The sequence below is a fragment of the Microtus oregoni genome, unplaced genomic scaffold, assembly GCF_018167655.1.
Source record: "Microtus oregoni isolate MIOR12 unplaced genomic scaffold, Mior012 000036F_ref0000092, whole genome shotgun sequence".
Taxonomy (NCBI): domain Eukaryota; kingdom Metazoa; phylum Chordata; class Mammalia; order Rodentia; family Cricetidae; genus Microtus; species Microtus oregoni.
In genome coordinates, this window is record NW_024543095.1 from 27,026,560 (window position 1) to 27,045,608 (window position 19,049).

General features: G+C 41.5%; 1 protein-coding gene across 2 annotated transcripts in view; it reads left to right on the forward strand.

The window, feature by feature from the left end:
- LOC121432909 (growth hormone receptor-like) overlaps positions 1-19,049 on the forward strand; it is a 263,812-nt gene that overhangs the window by 234,103 nt on the left and 10,660 nt on the right. For both annotated transcript variants that reach the window (XM_041631091.1, XM_041631092.1), the window contains exons 4-6: positions 1,528-1,657; positions 7,613-7,785; positions 14,758-14,936. In XM_041631091.1, the coding sequence (XP_041487025.1) occupies positions 1,528-1,657; positions 7,613-7,785; positions 14,758-14,936 (482 nt within the window). The remainder of the gene's footprint in view (positions 1-1,527; positions 1,658-7,612; positions 7,786-14,757; positions 14,937-19,049) is intronic.

The window sequence follows — 19,049 nt, forward strand, 5'->3', positions numbered from 1 at the left end:
GAATACGCATTGCAAGTACATAAGGAACGTTTGTTTGTTTGTTCTTTGTTTATCAAGACAGGATTTCTCTGTAGCTTTGAAGCCTACAAGCTCTTGTAGACCAGGCTGGCCTTGAACTCACAGAGATCTGCCTGCCTCTGCCTCCCAAATGCTGGGATTAAAGGTGTGCACCACCACTGCCAGGCCCTACATAAGGAATCTTTTAAAAATATATCCCTACATTGTACCCCAAAAGAAATTCAAGTCTCTAGAAATAAGCAAAGAACTATTTTAAAACCATCTCTGTTGGTTCCAGTGTGGAAGACTGGAGGTTCCCGGTGACTGATTTCGGAACGCTGAATTGAGAAGATGTCTAAACTTGTCATTTCCACCCCTACCCCTGAATTTTTTTTTTCAGAAAGCAAAAGGCAATCTGTAGTCAGTACTGAATGAAATATGCATGTAAAAATGCTAATGTGATATAATATAAAATACAATAGAAAGAGTAATAACAACTAAAATGAAGCTGTAACTAGAAATGGGAATCCTCAGCTTTTGTTTGTGTTTTTTTACTTTTGTTTTAAATCCCATGTGCATATACAATGTGTCTTGGGGATATCCATCCCCAACTCATCCTTACTACTAGCTTCTCCTGCCCTGCTTCAATTGAACGTCCATCTCTCTCCCCCGTGTCTATATCTTGAAATCCTCACTTTTAAATGAAGACTTTGGGGCCTGAGAAGATGCCCAAGTGGCTAAAGTGTGAGGTGTGAGAAACCAAGTTTGAATCCCCGACACCCACATGAAAGTCAGGCATGTGGTACATATCTCTAGCCCTGGTACTAGGGAAGCAGACAAGTGAATTCCTAGGTCTTGCTGGCCAGTCAGTCTGCCTACATGGCAAACTCCAAATTCAGTGAGAGACCCTGAACATGAAATACGAGCCAGAGAGAAAATCAAATGTCAACCTTTGGCCTACACACACACACACACACACACACACACACACAAATAAAAAAACCTCCAAAGAAGAAGAATAATGTTAATGCTAGTTTCTTCAGAATGTGAGACATCTTCCTTTGTACAGGTGGAAATTAATCTGGGGACAAAGATTGAACTCTTATCTGTTGCAACGTTCTTTTCAAGGATGATGTCAAAGGAAATACCACCTTTAGGCTTACTCATTCCTTAGGACCTTGCCCCTCTCTGCTCTTTATCTGACTTCTGGTCCTTGGCATGCTTCCCAAATGAACCACTGTCCCCAAATCCCTTTCTCGAGCGCTATCTTAAACAGGCCCTAAGGAAGAATGCTGGAAATGAAGGCACAACTGTTTGACTTCAGAATTGATGACTGACAGCAGCCAGCAATAGATGCGGAGATGATGAGCCAGGAAAACAGCTTTCCCGAATGTTAGCATCGCCTCCTAGATAGGGAATAAGCTGGCTTTATCCCCGCAGTTCCTTCTTTATATACTTCATATGTATGTTTCATAGGAACATGACATGACCCTCCTAATTCCCTGCATGGCTTTTCTCCTTATTCTACAGGGTCTCCTGGACAGCCTCAATTCACCAAGTGCCGTTCGCCTGAACTGGAGACATTTTCATGCTACTGGACAGTAGGAAACTATCAAGACTTAAAGACCCCGGGATCGGTCCAGGTGTTCTATGCTAGAAGGTGAAGGCTTCATGCCCTTCTGACTTTTCTCCATTATTTTGTCAGTGTGGATCGGATAGAGGATAGGAGTGGGGTGATTCAGATTATGAGTGAGAGGTTGTGGGCATGCCTGTGCGCATATGTAATAAGGCTTGAGCGATACTGGAGCTGAGGACGTCTCAGGGACCTCTCTTATGCAGCGTGTTAACTCAGCGAAGGAAATGAAGTGAGAGAAACTGCATACGTATATGAGGGGCATCTGTGTATATGAGGGACGTCTGTGTATATGAGGGACGTCTGTGTATATGAGGGGCGTCTGTGTATATGAGGGACGTCTGTGTATATGAGGGGCATCTGTGTATATGAGGGACGTCTGTGTATATGAGGGACGTCTGTGTATATGAGGGACGTCTGTATATATGAGGGACGTCTGTGTATATGAGGGACGTCTGTGTATATGAGGGACGTCTGTGTATATGAGGGACATCTGTGTATATGAGGGACATCTGTGGAGGCGAAGAAAATGAAAAGTGAGATGCCCTGCAGTCATGTTGGCAAGTCTGAGAATCAGAAGAGCCTGTACAGATGGCATGAGACTGAAAACTTGGGAGGGTGACATGGGTAGAGGTCACAGTGACACTCAGAGACTGAGCCAGTGCTTGTAGGCCACGGAAGAACACTGAATCTTCCTTTGTGTCTTGAAAAGCCTCCCTTTGTTTTCTACAGAACAGACCATTGTCTTAAACTAATTAAACTAAATGAGGAAACTTGATCTTTCATTTTTACCCACAGTCCTCTAGACTGACACCAGCCAAGGAAAACAAGCATCTAGAAATCTGGTCATCAGGCAGTACTTAAGTTTCATCCCCCTGAAATGTCTTCCTCTTCTCTTCTACCACTTTTAATACACACAGTAAAAGTATAATTTATGGGGTGCACTGTGATATTTGAAAATACCTATATGATGTGTAGTTATCAAACCAAAAACAACTGTTGTTATCTATCACATTGGACATTTATCATTCCTTTGTGTTGGGACCATCCAAAATCCTCTATACTAGATATTTTGAAATACATAATTGATCATTGTCAATTACAATTAATCACCCTGCTGTGCCACAGAATAAAACTGCACCTTTCACCTTTTCAAATGATAAACACTTTCTTGTCTCTTCTCTTCCTCACAAATCCCAAGGGAAGTCCTAAGAGAAGCTGCAGGTTAGCAAGGCGACTTGGTCTTAGACTCTGGTCCACAGATCTGAGATTGACACTTTGTATCCCATGGATGACAGGAACGGGAAGGACAATGGATGGAGCAGTTAGTCAGAGCCAGTCCCCAGCCATCCATCCTGGCTTCAGCCCTTGCTCACCGAGTGACAGAAAATTAGTCAAGCTGGACACAGCTCTGCCTCTTTGCTTCTAGGACGCTGATAATAGACACAGCTCTTAGCTTTCTATGAGGGTTTTCCTTAGCTAGAAAAATATGGCACAGTGCATTCTCATAGTAAGTACACAATAAATGAATAGATAAATAAACAAATATTTTCTTAAAATTAATATATAATATTAGTTTTTAAATAATAATGATATAGCATCCAGATTTCAGAGCTATAGAAGTGATTTTTAATTTTTTACGGCTTGTGATTATTGGTAGACTATAAGAACTTTCTAATGCCTACCTGAGTGTTTGATTTACCGATATTAAAAGCGGTAAGTGAATAACCAAGACTGGCCCTATACACCTTTTAGTTATGAGAGGCATCACAGAACACCCCGCCCCTGAAGGCACACAGAGATGAGGTAGTTTGGCCACAATTACACGACTTATTTACTTCGAGGTTGATACTGTAGAGAGCTATGGCCCAGTAGAGGCGGATAGACAGACAGACAGATGGATAGACTCAGATATGAAGGAAAGGTGTTTGGGAACACTTTTCAGTATGTGTGAACTGATTCTGTTATCTCTAAAATGGAAAGGAAGAGAAACCCACAATATGCCATGTTTACACCTTGCTTGGGCAGCTCAGACAATTAGTCTTCAAAACAATGAGAAACTTTTATACAGTCAGTCACCATTGACCAAACTTATCCGAGAAACAATAGGACAATATCCTGAACTGGTTCCACCCTCGGACGATGGTTCTTCCACCCTCATCATAGTCACCTGACTTAATTTGAAAGCCAAAAAATAAGTCCAGAGATATGAAGCCCTCACAAACATGCTGTCTCCTGCTTTCTTCCATCAGAGCCGCAGTGATCTGTCCGCAGGTCTCCCCCCATCCCCACCCCCACATTCCACCCATCCCCATCCTCCCAGCACCCCAGTCTGCACTCAGCCTGGGAACTAACAAGGATTCTGCTGCAAGAGTGAACAGAGGGAGGAAAATATGCTCAGGAGAATATCCTTGTTTTATCCGTAGTAGAACCTAGAATCTCAGGAGAAAAATATACAGCCCTCACCCCCGCCCATACATACCATGAATACAAACTCATAACCATGTGCCAACCCATAACTCCCCAAATCCGGATTTTGTGTTTTCTCTAAAAAAAACATGCTTTGCATATCCTAGCCAAACCACATAAGCCCTCAGTTCTGTTTATCTGAGAAGGGTACAGTTGAGAGTTAGGAGATCAGGATGAAGCCACACTGGCCCATGGATTCTTAGCACCCACTTACCCAGAGACAATGATACAGAAGGCACTTCCAACTCGCGTTATTATTTCTGAATGTTCCTTCCTAGGCAACTCCTGAAACTATAGAACCACGCCTCTCATCCCTGACTCACAACACGCCAGCATGCTTTCAGTCAACATTGTAACCTCTGGAGGCAGAACACACACACACACACACACACACACACACACACACACACACACACCAGGGACCAACCTTCAGTTCACTGGGCTGTTCTTGGAATCCAAAGCATACAAGAGTCTAAGCACGCAGAGCTGTCAGCAAGGCAGAAGGGCGCGAGCACTCCTGTTCTGCTTGGACCCGATCCTAGCCAGGTAAGCTGGCAGAGGAGATGGCCCCAGCTTATGAAAGCAGCGGATTCAGAGCAGACTCTGACGGCCTGTGATGGAGATGCTGCCAAATCCAGCCTCTGCACTGGAAGGGGACCCAGCATGAGTGTAAAGCAGAGGCACTGGTAGAAAGCGGCACCGGGCAAGTGCGGCAGAGCTTTTGGAAGACTTCACAGGAGCCCGCTGGAGCTGCCCAATGTCAACCTCGATGTTTTAATTGTTTTATTTTACCATTTACTTTAAAAAGAATGTTTTGTATCATCGCACTTTCTCCTAAAGGATTTGAGACCCAGTTTACTGGGGTGTAGGACAATGACTAATCTGGCTCCTTTGTCTGTGGGGGTGGGCTGGATTTGTTCCTCCCCAAAGTTTATTATGGGATAATAAACCAGAGAGAGGTGGGATATGTGTCTTGTGGGTTCAAGGACTCCAGATGATCCAATGGCTCCTGGTAAAAGGAGCTGGTCATGGTGGTTAATGGGTGGCAAACCTAAATTGGAATTATTTAAAGTTGGTGGGCCCGGAATCTGGTTTTATTTTTATGACTTTTCCACTCTTTATTTTTACTCCAATCCAAACCTTGAGGGAGAAAATACTGCTTTCACTCTCTGTTTTTATTTTTATTTATTTATTTATTTATTTATGTGCTGTTTTTATTTTTAACGAAATCTCCTACAGCCCTTATTTGTGTCACGAGGTAGTCTGGGAGCAAACCTGAAGAGTTTTCCTCTGAGGGCTAAGAAGATTAAAGTAGCTTTCTTAGACCGTGTTATGCCATGTATAGGAAGGGAAGACAGGTGACTTCACATGCCATAAGATTGTTTATTTGGCTTTTAGATTTACTAGCTAAAGAGATACACTTTAGTCAGGCTTGGTGGCATGCCTTTAGTCCAGTATTCGGGAAGCAGAGGTTGGCAGATCTCTGAGCTCAAGGCCAACCTGGTCTACAAAAGAAGTTCTGGGACAGCCAGGGCTACATAGAGGAACCCCATCTCAAAAAGACAAAAGCAGTGGGTGCGTGGGTGGGGGACCCGAGATTGATAGTTGTGTTTTGAACTAGCTATTCCTGATCCACCCTGCTTCACATCCAAATTAACTCTGGTAAGAGCTGTGTCCTGTGGAGCTAACGGATTTAGAAACCCAACCAGGGGGCTACACATATACTTCTCAGAACAGGGCTTCTTACATTACCAAAGTCCAGAAGCTGAAGCATGGCAGAGCTGGGCGGTTCCTTACAATAAATGCAGACCTGCTGACCGCGGGCTACCCTGAATCTTTGTACCATCCTAAGACTCACTTTTTTTTAAAATTAACACCATTCGTTACATAATATCAATATACTTGATATCGTCTCTGATATTATATGAATGCCTAATTTTCCGGGCAATTTTTGGTAAAACTTTTTAATTCGCCTAGTTTGATTGCCAAGGTTAAACAAAAATGCATCCACTCAGGGAGTCACCTGTCCCTGATCTTTTGCTATCACACCAGACACGACGCATGCGCATACAAAAAGACGCCTTGTCCTTCCTCCTTTCTCCATTTACTTCCTAATAATAGATGACTCTCTTTTCATCTAAAGACATACAGCTTTTAAGACTCCCAATTAGAATGTGAGCAACAGTTTGCTGTCTCAAATTCACTGCTGTTTTAATCCAAAGTGTGTGCAAACAGCTGACCAGCAGCTGTCTCCGTGGCCCCAATAAATCCCTAGTCCCAAACACAGAGCCTGAGAAGCAGCTGTGAAGAAGGAAATGTAAATGTGTCTTCCAGGCTTCTCATTCCTTCCTTCCAGGCCATGCCGTCCCCCAAGCCCGTGTTCTCATTCATTGTCCATCGCTGCTAACACCACCCTAGAGTGGGAAAGCCTCAAACAGCCCTGGTACCTACACCTACGCAGTAACACCTGTCACATGTGCGTGTGTGTGTGTGTGTGTGTGTGTGTGTGTGTGTGTATGTGTGTGTGTGTGTGTGTGTGATGTAGAGGGCAGAAGTTGATGGCAGGTGTCTTCTTCAGTTGCTTGCCACCTCTTATTTTTTGAGATAGAGTCCCTCACTGAATCTGGAGCCTTGCCTATTTGGCTAGACTAGCAGACTGAGCATGCGAGAGGGATGATCCTGTCTCTACCACCGCAGCGTTTGGATTTCATGTGCTCTCCTTCTCACCCAACATTTCTGTGGGTTCTTGCAGGGCTCTGTGTGTTTGTTCAGCAAGCACATTAGCAGCTGAAGCAAGTCATCAGGCCCTGCTTTAACCTACATTCTTAATCAAAGGTTCCCTGACTTTTGTGTCTTCCTCACCTAGAAATCCTCTTCTCACCTAAGACGGGCCAGTAAATAAAACAGAAACAACAAATTACCCCGCTTATTATGTCAATCATCTCACCACTTTGGCAAATACGTGAGAAACAATTTGAAGGAGGAGGGGTTTAGTTTAGCCCACTGGTGCAAAGGGTTTAGTCCACAGTCTACTGAATATGATACTATAGGCCTGTGGGAAGACAGAACATCATGGTGGCAATAGAAGAGGCTACTTGGCTCATAAGCCGGACACGGAGAGTGACTAGCAAGAAGATAACCCTCTGTAATGTCACACCCCAGTGACCTGCTTCCTCCAATCAGCCCTACCTTCTCTTTCCTACCATTCCCAATAATGCCATCAACTCACTAAGGAGTTATTGGATCCATCAGCTGGGAACCCACATCGTATACACCCAATAAACCGATGTTTTATTTTAGTACATATAGGCTCCTGACAATATTCAGACACTAGTTAATACTGTCTGTAGATGTGATGCTTCTTAGAAGGGGTACAGCTAAAATGTTATATTTTTATGTCGTGAGATATTTGTGTCTTGGCTTTTCTGAATCTGCCTGTCGGACACCTCACTTTGACTAAAGCTATGGCATAATTTGGGGGAATGATTAATCCTTTTTTACCCTCCATTTCAGAATCGTTCATGAATGGACCCAGGAGTGGAAAGAATGCCCTGACTATGTCACTGCTGGAGAAAACAGCTGTTACTTCAACTCATCGTACACCTCCATTTGGATACCCTACTGCATCAAGCTAACTATACATGGCGATTTGTTGGACCAAAAGTGTTTCACTGTTGATGAAATAGGTAAGCCACAGGTTTGTTTCACTTGACATGACTTTAGAATAAATATAAAGGAAGCCCCAACTTCCAAGTCCAATCAAGTAGAGAGACTTTGTGTTTTTAGGTATATGGAGTCTGTCTCATGGGAGCCTAAAAGGACAGAGGAAAATTAACTGACCTGAAGGAAGTCTGGTAGACGAGCTAGAGAGATGCTCAGTGGCTAAGACCACTGGCTACTCTCCAGAGGACTCTGGTTTGTTTCCCATCATCCATGTAGCAACAAACAGCCATCCCGAGTCTAGGGCAGAGGTTCTCAACCTTTCTGATGCTGTGCCCCTTGAATACCGTGCTTCATGCTGTGGTAACTCCCCAAGCATAAAATTATTTTCATTGCTACTTCATAATTATGATTTTGCTACTGTTATGAATCATGATGTAAATGTCTGTGTTTTCCAACAATCTTGGGCTGTTGATTGCCTTGGTGGGTTACTTAGTCTAGGGGATTGTAACCCGCCTGGCAGTTCAGTTATTCCAGGGTCCCGGAGGGGCACTATCTGGAAGATATGAGCTGAGAGAGAGGAAGGAGGCCATGCTAGGTTTGTCAGAGCCTCCGTTTATTAGAGATGGGGTACAGCTTATATAGGGTAAGGAGTTGGGGGGTGGGCACAGGGGCCTGGGCTATTGCCGTGTGGTTCACGTTGGTCACGTGGTCCGTGTTGGTCACATAGCCAGGAGGTTACCTTCGGTCAGGTCACCTAGGCCAGGAAGTCACGAGTTGACACACCTAGTTCTTTAGATTGGAATGTGGGGTGGGTTCTGCTAACAGATTGCTCTCCATTAACAGCCAATTTGGGTGTGGGGTAGGCTCTGTCAATAGAACGATTCCTAACACAATTAGGGGTGTGGGGTTCTCTGCAGACTCCCCAGGGTCATGGTTCCTGTAATGATTTTAGGTGGAAATTGGCTCCTGGCCTTAGGCAACCCCTGTGACAGGGTCATTCAACCCCCAAAGAGGTCACTAACCATAGGTTAAGAACTACTTGTCTAGGGGCATCTGATACGTTCTTCTGGCCTCTGAACACAAAATACACAGTGCACAGACATGCACACAGACAAAACACCCATTCTAATAAAATAAATAAATACAATTTTAAAGTTAAAAAAGGAAACCTGGAGCCGGGCGGTGGTGGCGCACACCTTTAATCCCAGCACTCAGGAGGCAGAGGCAGGCGGATCTCTGTGAGTTTGAGGCCAGCCTGGTCTAGAAGAGCTAGTTCCAGGACAGGAACCAAAAAAGCTACAAAGAAACCCTGTCTCGAAAATCAAAAAAAAAAAAAAAAAGGAAAAAAGAAACCTGGTAGTAAATGTAGTAAATGCTATGAAGAAATGGATCAGGGTCTGAGGAATGGCTTGGTAGTTAAGAGTACTTAATGCTCCTTTCAGAGGACCTGTCACCCACATGGTGTTTCACAACCACCTAGAACTCAGTTCCAGGAATCTTCTTCTGACCTCTGTGGCACCAGGTATGCACCTGCTGAATATACATACAAGCAGGCAAGCAACATAAAATAAAAATAGATCTGAAAAAAATCTAATTAGAAAAGAAATAATTCATCCTTTCCTTCACAACGTCTAACCCTGAACAGAATTCTTGTTGCCAAAACAAGGTACTAACTCAACATACTCTTAATTTTTCTTTAATTTTTGACAAGGTTTTCATATTCAGTATACTGAAGAATGTTGGCCTTTGACCTCTATCATTGCTATAATCAAAGCCTAGATTGCCTTGATCACAAAACAAAATAACCATAGACTTTAGCATTAACCAAACAGCTACAATCAGGCCAAAGTCATGTTTATAGGATTTCAAACAAACACAAGGAAACAAGTCAAAGAGCCATATGGATGATTCATTGCCCATCCTAGGGACATGAAGAGGAACTGAAACAAGCAACCATAACTGAGATGTCCATGTTTACAGCATCATAGTATAAACATCAAGAAGCAAGGGAGCAACGAAAGACTTTCAGTAGCTGACCTACTAACCACAAGAGTCCATTTGTTTCTCACAGAATTCCTGCCCCTTCTCTCAGATAAACGTGGTTTCTTAGGCAGCAGCAGACTGAAAGAGAGCAGGAAATGTGACTGAATGCTGCAGACAAAAGCAAGCAAAACCTGGAAGCCTGCCTTCCAGAGAGAAGGTTGGGAAAACTGTAAGAAGCAGAAAAGGTTATCTGGTGGCTACTTATTATTTAATGGCCTCCCCCAGCTGCAGAGCTAATGCTAAGTGAGGGAATGGGTGGCTTAGTTGTAAGCTGTCTTTGATAGAGTTTCTATTGCTGGAAAAAGACACCGTGACCATGGCAACTCTTATAAAGAAAAATATTTACTTGAGGTGAGGTAATAGACTTAAGTTCAGTCTATTATCATCACAGTGGGAGTATGGTGGTAGGCAGGCAGACGTGATGCTGGAGAAGTAGCTCAGAGTCCTACATCTTGACGGCAACAGGAAATGGTGTATCTCGCTGGGAGTTATCTTGAGCATATATGAGACCTCAAAGCCCACCCCACAGGGACGCACTTCCTCCAACAAGGATATACCTACTTCAACAAAGCCACACCTCCTAATAGTGTCACTCCCTTTGAGCTTAGGGGGCCAATTACACTCAAACCACCACACAAGAATACTAGTTAAAGATTCATGCTCTGCCCCTGTCTGACAATAGCAAGCCTTCCCATTTACCTAGCTGACTCTCACTGAGCTCCTGCATGTTTACTGACTATACTGTATGATACAGTCAAGTAGTGGGATAGGGAGTTTCTAAAATAATTGCAGGAATGTGTGCCACGACACAGTTCCTTCACTTGATGTGTTTAGATTCATAAAAAACAAGGTAGTTGATCAAATGCACGAATGACCTGCTATGTCTGTGGAATCAAGAGGAGCCAGCTGAACCGACTGTGACAGTTCAGTTATAAAGTATGAATAAGAGTTACCAAGTGTCACAAGCCTTCCCTAAACTACTCTATTCTAATAGTGACAAAAGAAAAAAAAATGGTCAAGGACTCAAGAGCAATTGCATAGGTCTAGCACCCCCTTGAAAACTCACCATTGGCTTTGTGGGCCTCACAAAAAAGTTTGGGATTGGTCTTACTGCCAAAAGTAACATTGCCATGTCTTTTTAAAAAGTACATTACTAACCCAAAGAACCTATGTCTTATATAATCATCATAAGAGATAGGCTCTATTATGAACCTCATTTTATAGATATTGCAACTGAGGCTTGGGACTGTTAAATGATGACATCGAGGCAAAATATAATAGCACACAAGTTGTTATTTTAACCTACCACCATATGTTGTTAGTGTTTTCAAGAAATTGACTTTGCCACTCGTGGTTGATAGATTGGAGAGGGACAAAGCAGAGGCAGAGCTGTTAAAAGACTGATAGTCAGGTGAAAGATGACTAAAAGAATCACAAAGTATCGCACACAAAAAAAGGGAAGGGAAAATGAGTGAAAAAGCAAGGTCTATAGTAACCTTGGTATGTTCTGAGAAAGGATGTCAGTGGCCTGAATCCATAGTTGACTCGTGCCGGGCGGTGGTGGCACACGCCTTTAATCCCAGCACTCGGGAGGCAGAGGCAGACGGATCTCTGTGAGTTCGAGGCCAGCCTGGTCTAGAAGAGCTAGTTCCAGGACAGGAACCAAAAAGCTACAGGGAAACCCTGTCTCGAAAATAAAATTTAAAAAAAAAAAAAACTATAGTTGACTCGTGTATTGAGCATGTATTGTTCCTCACAGGACTGTTCTTTGGATTTAGATGAAATGATAGATTAGTTAGATGCTTGTCATTCATTCAGCAAATATTGTACCCTTACCTTAGTCCAGGCAGCATTTCATGTGATGAAGAAAATGTCTTTCTAGTAGAGTTGAATCCCAGTGAGGATGGAAAGGGTCAGAGCCATGGAGAAATTCAGGGAACAAGCACCGAGTGTGGGAGAGGCTGCAGTGTTATGTAGGATCATCAGGATTGGCTCCCCTGAGGTAGGGGCAGCTGAGTAAAGCACGCTTCTGTTTCTGAGAGAAAAGTATTTCAGCAGGAAGGCATGGGCAACCATTCTGAGATGCTAGCATGCCTTTCTCACAAAGAAAGCACAGGCAGCAGGAGAGCTGATGCAGACTGGGAAGGAAGGGGAGTGGAAGAGACAAGATTTGATATAGTCATTTTCAGGCTCTTGCAATAACTGTGGCTTTCATTTGGAGGAAGATAGAAAACTCTGGAAGGTTTTTGGTGATTACTGAATGCCCTACCTTAAGAGATAAGGGAATGGCTGTGTCTGTGGAACTGGTGATTGTGTGGAGAACAGACTGAAAGAAAGGGGCAAAGACCTAAAGGAGACAACATGGAAGAGACCAACACAATGAAAAGTGATAATTCTCTTTCATGGAGCAGCTGACAGAATATGTGGTCATAGCAAAAAGATAAGTCATGGAAGAGATTGCTGCTTTTATGCTGAGTAATTGGAAGGGTAGGGTCACCACTGAGAGAGATGGAAGATGAAAAAGGAGCAGCTGGATGTTGGACAGGAAGACCAGAAGGTTTCCTGCAAATATTGTTTTAAACACCTTTAAATATCTAAGAGAAATCATCAGCTACAGCATGTAAATATGTATGGGAGAGGAAGGAGCAGGCTTTTATGTTTCTGACAGTGGTCCTGAGTCTTCTCCCATAAGACACTATGCCATCTCATCTTTCTAAAGTGAAGAGGGAACATTTTTATAAATAAATGTAAGGAATTAATTTTATAAAAATTTACATAAAAATATTTTTATAAGGCACAAGTATGGTAACTTACCTGTAAATCCAGCACTGGGGAAACTGAGTCAGAAAGATCATCAGTGTGAGCCCAGGGTGGGCTACATAATGAAATCCTTCCTCAAACATTTTATATATACACATAGATGTACATCTAGATCAGCAATTCTCAACCTGCGGGTTACAACCCCTTCAGCAAATCTCTATCTTCAAAAATATTTGCATTACAATTCATAACAGTAGCAAAGTGACAGTTATGAAATAGAAACAAAAATAATTTTATGATTGGGTGGTCACCACAACATGAAGAACTATACTAAAGGGTCTCAGCATTAGGAAGACTTGAGAACCACTGATATAGACAGACAGATGTGAACTGGAGAGGTAGGCCAGCTATTAAAGAGTACTTTCTCCTGCCTAGCTCTATTTTGGGGGGTTCTAATGTCCTCTCCTAACCTTTTCATGACTCATGCATGAGGTGCATATGCATACATTCAGATAAAACATCATACATGTAAAAAGAGAGATTTTCATAGAGCTAGAAAGGTGTCATGAGAGAACAGGAAGGTGTCTTGTGAGAAGAGGAGAAAGAGAACAATGAAACATGAAATCAGCAGTGGGGACTATGCTCATGGAGGGAGGGGACTAGTATTTGAAGGAATGCAATGAAGGAGGGAGATGAATGAAAGCCATGTACATTAACACATACATATGAAAATATCATAATTAATGTATTATTTTGTACATTCCTTGTAAAACTTAATTTAAAATGCAAATACACAGTCAAAGCTAATCACCTAAAAAGTTGTCTGTGGTTATTTTTCAATTTCTGACAAAGTATTGCTGTCATTGTGTAGGCATATGTAGTTTGAACAGCCTTCAAATTTAATTTCTAAAAATGTATTCATCTGTATATATAATTACTGTTTTAAAATGAAATTTTTTTTATTTCTAAAAAAAAGACAAACTGGTGTCTAAGTGGTGGTGGCTGAAGCAGTTCCTTCCATCATATGTGTGTGTCCACTGTGGGCCAGTGCAAACGTTTCTCTCTTTGGCTCAATAAGAGCTCCTCAGAACATTTATTCGCAGACTTATCTCTGATAAATTCTAGAGATCCAAACTGTCTAAGTAGCTATGCGCATGTGTTAAAAAAATAAAGTAAACTTTAACTGTGAATCTTCAAGTAGTTTCAAAAGGCCTGGTAAGAAGCCCCATATGGCAATACTTCGCTTGAGACACAGCATAAATTTAGATATAAACCCTGTGAAATCCATACTTGTCTTCATCATCCTAGTTTATGAAACTCTACTCTTTATGGTCCTTATAATAAAAATACAGAGATTTATATGAGAATATAATAGTGGATTACGAACAGAAACTGAGCAAAATACACTTTTAAATGCTCACTTAACCATTAAGAAAAGACAGAAAACGCCGAGTTATCACTAGGTCAAGATAGCAGCATAATGCCTTCTTTCTTGCAACTAAGATACAAAATAAAAGCCGGGCGGTGGTGGCGCACGCTTTTAATCCCAGCACTCGGGAGGCAGAGGCAGGCGGATCTCTGTGAGTTCGAGACCAGCCTGGTCTACAGAGCTAGTTCCAGGACAGGCTCCAAAGCCACAGAAAAACCCTGTCTCGAAAAAACCAAAAAAAAAGAAAAAAGAAACAAAATAAGATGGCTAGGAATGTGGCAAAATTAGGAAGCATTTGCAGAACTCTCAGGAGACTGAGTTGTGCCAGCATAGACAGAGATGCATAAGGGAAGGCTCTTTTCCAGGAAGGAAAAAATCTTCTACTTCCTGTCCCAAACAGTCCATATTTAAAAAATGAAGTCTTTCTGGCACTCTACTTCTTAATTTTTTTCTAAAATCCTAAAATACAAATGCTATCAGAGCTAAAAACCAATGTGTAGCATGACAATTCTTCCAATTAAAGTTATAGATCAGATTTGAGGCACAAAAGAGAGTTGGGAAGCTTTTATAAATATTTTAAAAATGAAACATATCATTTTTCTATTAAAAATGTGACTCTGTTATAAAGTATAATTCTAATAATGTGGATTTCTGGAAGAATTAAGAGTGTAGTTGAAAGAAATGAAGGCATTTGGTCGCTAAAGAAAGAAAACCATTAATATCAAGTGTTTCTCTGGGGACTGGTTCTCCTTTGAATTCACAGTGCAACCTGATCCACCCATCGGCCTCAACTGGACTTTACTGAACATCAGTTTGACCGGGATTCACGGAGACATCCAAGTGAGATGGCAGCCACCACCCAGCGCAGACATCAGGAAGGGCTGGATCGCTCTGGAGTATGAAGTTCAATTCAAAGAAGTGAATGAAACTAAATGGAAAGTGGTAAGGGTCACTACATCCTACCCTTGGACATCTCTTCTTCCTAACTCAATACTCACTTAACTGTGATAATGTTTCCTTCCACCTAATACCACGTGCCAAGCTATGTGCCCTACAATTCAGTATTAGAGGAAAACTGATACAATCATTAAATTAAGATCTTAAAAGTCTGTATGACAACAAATGCTGATGTGAATCTTCCATGTCGATCTATGAAAGACTACTGGGTGAAGAAAACCACTTCCCTAGTCATCTTTGTTATTCAGTTTATCCATAGCACAAGGTCACACACTAACCATGCTGCTATCTTTAGAGATGTGGCTGAACATAAGTAGGATCATAATCAAGGTCAATAGTAGGTGATGACCAAATGTCTGCCCATGATTTTCACTGCTGCTACTCATTAGACCTCTATTAATATCTGTTAATAGGTCTCTCCAGGAGAAAGACATAGAGAAGGAATTTGCCCCATAGAGGTTTCAGAAAGATGTTCTGTTACATACCTCAGAGAAAATAAGTTAAGAGGTCCCCACATAGGTGAGCAGAAAGCAAATTGGCCCCTGAACTTCTCACTTCTCTGCCAAGAGCACAGGAACTCGGCACTGAGATAAATTCCCCATGGCACACAACAAGAAGGGAAACAGGATTACCATGCCATTCCAAATATAACTAATTCTAAATCAGTTTAACCACAATCACAGCCCTGGCCAAGATAAGCAATTTCTGGGTAGGCATGAGGTTGTACCCAGCACTCTGGCAGGACTCACTCTCGAAATTTTGAGACACGAGGCCCTGTCCTTCAGTGTAGCACCAAAATGAAGTTAATTTTGTCAACAGTAGAGAGTACAACTTGGCTGCTTCAAACAGTTACTTGTCTTCAAGGTTCTTTTTTCTGAATCATTTTAATTTAGGTATCTTGTTTGTAAGTTGGTACCAAAAAGGAGCTGGTTGGATGCTAAGTCAAATAAGACTTTCTAAATCTCAGTCATAATCAAACATTTATTCAACAACAAGGTGCAGGAACAACTATTTTACCCAAGGAACCAAGGGCGTCTGAGGTAGCAGTTCTCAAAATGAGAATCATTCACTTCTGAGGGTTCTTGAGACCATTCCAAGGGAGCATACAAGGTCAATGCTAATTTCACAATAAACTATAATAACATTTTTTTATTCCATAATGCAAAGACAGTGGTAAAGAAACTGCTGATTCTTGGCATGAGTCAAGGCAGATGTCCCATTGTTTGCTAATAGTCATTATATTCTTCATCATTGTGACGTTCACAGTAAAGGGTGGGAGCAGTTTCATAGGTGTCTCTGATTAAATCTCAACCTTTGAGTCCGTCACTGTCTAAGCATCCGTGTGGAGCATGAAGAGAACACACAGTGCCTTTCGGCATTCCAAAGTCATGATGGAGCAAAAAACTTAAAAAACTGATTCAACAACTGAACTAGCAACTCTTTTGCATGAAACACAAATTTTACATGAAGAGCAACAGATATACTAGTAGATCATTATTCATATCTGACTTGTCAGACATTTCTCAAGAAGTCTACATTTCCAGTAAACATATAACAATGTTTGTACCTATGACCAATTTTATCTTTTAGGAGATATGTAAAAGTTGTCAAATGTGTATCTATGAGTTTGATAGCCTTCCAAATATATGAAGACTTAATTCCAAAAAGATCCACAGTGATATTAGAAAAAAATGGTGGTTTTGTTATATAATAAAATCTATGAAAACTTCCAAAGTCTACATCTTAGTGAACCAATATACTAGATAGAATAGTTTTTCAAATATTCTGAGAAGGGCTGGAGAGATGGCTCAGTGGTTAAGAGCATTGCCTGCTCTTCCAAAAGTCCTGAGTTCAATTCCCGGCAACCACATGGTGGCTCACAACCATCTGTAATGAGGTCTGGTGCCCTCTTCTGGCCTGCAGACATACACACAGACAGAATATTGTATACCTAATAAATAAATAAATATTAAAAAAATATTCTGAGAACAATTGTACTAGTTATCATTATTAATTATCATGTCAATGATGTTTTGAAATGTTTATACAAGGTATGATAGGAAGGCAATTAATGTATGCATTCTTTCACATATTTTTTGAACTGACAGTTTAAAATCTGCTCTCTTGTACATCAGTAGAATTCATAGTTACTAACTTCGGGCTCTAAGACAGTGGTTCTCAACCATCTGAATACTGCGACCCTTTAATACAGTTCCTCATGCTTGACCTCCCCAACCATAAAGTTATTTTTATTGCTACTTCATAACTGTAGTTTTGCTACTGTTATGAATCATAATGTACAGACCTATGTTTTCCAGTGGTTTTAAGTGAGCCCTGTGAAAGGATCATTAAGTCCCCAAACAGGTTGAGAACTGCTGTTCTAAGCTGTTCAATGGCTGCAGTCAGTATTTTTCTCCAATACTGCTGTCTCGGGGACCAACCTCCAGCATCAAAGGGCTTTGGCAGGAATCCGTGGAGTCAGCGAGGCTAAACTTTTCCATCTGCGGAGGATTAGGGGAAAAGGCACTCACAAATTCTCTTGGTGTTTTCCTTCTTTATTCTCTCTCCTTCTATCTCATGTTGTTTTACAGCTTTTACACCCCAACAGAATCTTCCAGGCAATACAAGAGTCAAAACAGTTGTAATCCATTTCTCAAGTGAATGATTATAGTTAAAAACATGTTTTTCATCTCCCCTACATGATTAAACATTTTATGTATTACAGGTGAAAAACAAATTATCCCAAGAAAGAACCCACATACATTCATACCCAAGCAACTTGTTATAGATTAACCATGTGGCAAGCAAGGTGTTCTTGTCAGATCTTTTACTGGCAGGCTGCATTTTGCAGTGACAAGGAAAGGGCCAATTACTTTATTACTTATTTGAAAGGTAATCTTATAAGAATTCTTAAAGAAATCACAAACCTAAACATTCATATATGAAAAAGAATCAATCAGCTCTACTTTATATCTTTAGGGTACATACCTATTTGTTAATATTTTTTATATCAGGAGATTGAGGACATAAATGGGTATAAGGAACTAATCATCACCTTTAGTCATCAATCAAACCTAGCAATGGAGAGTATGTCAATCGGCTAGCAATAATTGGGCTGCTTTGTTCTTGTTCCCTGACCTTAAAGAGTTCTGCATTCAACTCTGTGCCTTTCTAAAACTTTAGATTGCCATCTAGGGTTTTTCACCTCAATGTTATTTAACAAAAACATCTTAGTCCAACTTTGTTATTTTCAAAGCTTTGTTTCAGCTGTGACACATTCCGAGACCTGTGAACACATCTCCCAACATTAAGGTTGAAAAAATTTAAACTAGCTGGGCTGTTGGGACTCAACTGTTAAGTCATTAACTTGAGCTACAATTCATGCAGCTCCTTAGGTGAGACTCACAGATCCTGGCTGTGAAACATCCTTGTATTTCTCTTTATTCATGAAAACTCTGTATAAGCTATTATTACTATTATTAAATTAGACAGTACAGCGTAGGGAGGGGTCATCTTCTGAACAACTCCAAAGGTAAAAATGCCCAGTAGAATGGGATATTTCCAAGAGATAAGCACTACATTACAGACAGTGAAGAACTCCCCACTTTCACTCCTCACACCTTGCTAGATACCAGAGAAAGAGGGCCACAGCAAACATGTAAAGGCACAGCAGAAGCAAAAGACATTGTGGGGTCTGCAGTCCCAGAGTCTCCAATGACTTTCTGTTATATCCATTTTCCTGGGGGAAATGTGATCCTCTAGATATGATACCAATGACAGATCAATAAAACTATTCCACCTAAATCCAACTTACCATCCCAGTGAGTTTATTGCGTGCTGAAAGGAGAATAGATGAGGTTTACCTACAGGAGTGTGGATGACGCCAATGTGCCTACACTCGCAGGGTAACCGCCACAGCACATGACTCATGAAGGTGACATCTCAGCGAGTCCCTGCCCAGCTTGCAGGAGACTAAGGTGATTCGGCAGGTTCCCCTCCCCAGAGATACAGTGTACATAACCCTTGTAGAAAAGCCTTGTGAAAACCTCCTTCTGGAAGATCATGTTTCCATTCAGAGGAACTAGCTACACTGCACTT